Raw genomic sequence first — 1,663 nt, 5'->3', positions numbered from 1 at the left:
TATATATATATATATATATTTATATGTATCGTAACAAATGTACAAGAGGATGTTTAGACAATTTAAAAAATAAAAAATAAATATTTGGTTAATTAGACATTAAAATGTTACAAATTGAATCATAAAATATTTATAATGTAAATCTATAATATAGTTATCTTTTATTATGTTTCCCATATGCTTATTTTCTTATTCAAATAAATTAAAAAAAAAAAAATAAATAAAATAAGTATATATTTCCTTCTTCATTTTAACCTTGATTAATTGTAACCTTGTGCATATCAGAAAATTGTTTGCACTCCATTTTTATTTCCAAAATACCTGTGAAAAAAACACAATTTATACATATTTACATGAATAATGTCTTTTTTATTTTTCTTAATTTATATGATAACTATTTTATGTATTATAATATTAAAAATGTATATTATATAATATTATATTATATGCATCATATTAAATTTGTAAAAAACATATATATATATATATATATATATATATATATATATATATATCAATATAAATTACCATTTTTATATGTCGCCTTTGCAGTATCGTCTAGTATATTATTTGGTAATTTAAATATTCTTTTAAAATATCCAACTTCTCTTTCCTTCGCATGTAGCACTAAACTATCTCCATATGTTTCAAATAATTCTGTTTGGGATCTTGGTCCAGCCACAGTCAACATACCTTCACCTATTTCTACATCTATATCTTCTATTTTAAATCCTGGAATATCTAAAACTAATATAGCTTCACATTTATCTGCATCATACATTATATCGACTTTAGGTCTAAATGTAATTTGTTTCTTCAAGTTATTGTCAGGCTCAATTTCCAATACTGTGTTTGGATTTACTAAGGCATTTTTGCTCTTAGGAATAGATGGTTTCTCTTTCTATAAATAAATAAATAAATATATATATATATATATAAAATAATAAAAAAAAAAATAATAATTTACATGAAGTGGCATTAATTATTTCTATTTCTTACTATATCTATTCTATAATCAGGAGGAGCCATTTTCATTTCTCCTTGGTCAGTAGAACCAGCACAAAGACAACTCATTGTTAGAAAAAAGAAAGAAAAAGCAATAAAATGTTCTAAGGCTTATAATACAAATTAAGTATGTACAAATAAAGCGATAACAAATATTCAATTTAAAAAATATCTAAAAATATATATATATATATATATATATATGTTTTTTTTTTTTTTTATCTTTTTATAAAAATGTTTTCATATGATATAAAAAAGAATCAAAAGTATATCAACATAAAAAATGGACATTCATACACATATATTTCACATATATGTCTAAATTTAATTATATTACAAAATAGTTAAATTGAAATAAAAAAAAAAAAAAAATAACAAAACAACATTAACAGAACAATAAATGTTATATTTCTTTTTCTTAATTTAAATGTATATATTATATAGATAAGAAATATATAAAGTTACAATGAAGAAAGGGAAAACTAAAAAAAAAAAAAAAAAAAAAAAAAAAAGAAAAGAAAAGAAAAGAAAGTGAAATGAAATGAAATAAATTAATAAAAGTTAACTTTTTAGTTGTCTGTTTATTTTTTTATTTTTTTTTTTCTTATTTTATGTTTAAGGATTAAAAGAAAAAAAAAAAAAAAAAATAAAAAAAAAA

General features: G+C 19.0%; 1 protein-coding gene across 1 annotated transcript; it reads right to left on the bottom strand.

Annotated features, from left to right (window-relative positions):
- Window positions 1-250: 250 nt before the first annotated feature.
- PRSY57_0815800 (small heat shock protein HSP20, putative) lies at window positions 251-1,074 on the bottom strand (the record flags this gene model as incomplete). The annotated part of the gene is made up of 3 exons (XM_020114723.1): window positions 251-321; window positions 529-901; window positions 1,000-1,074. 3 exons carry the CDS (start codon window positions 1,072-1,074, stop codon window positions 251-253), a joined length of 519 nt encoding a protein of 172 aa, XP_019970563.1.
- Window positions 1,075-1,663: the final 589 nt, after the last annotated feature.

Source organism: Plasmodium reichenowi, chromosome 8 (assembly GCF_001601855.1).
Source record: "Plasmodium reichenowi strain SY57 chromosome 8, whole genome shotgun sequence".
NCBI lineage: Eukaryota > Apicomplexa > Aconoidasida > Haemosporida > Plasmodiidae > Plasmodium > Plasmodium reichenowi.
The sequence above is the reverse complement of the archived record's forward strand: the minus strand, read 5'-3'. Positions and strand labels throughout refer to the sequence as shown.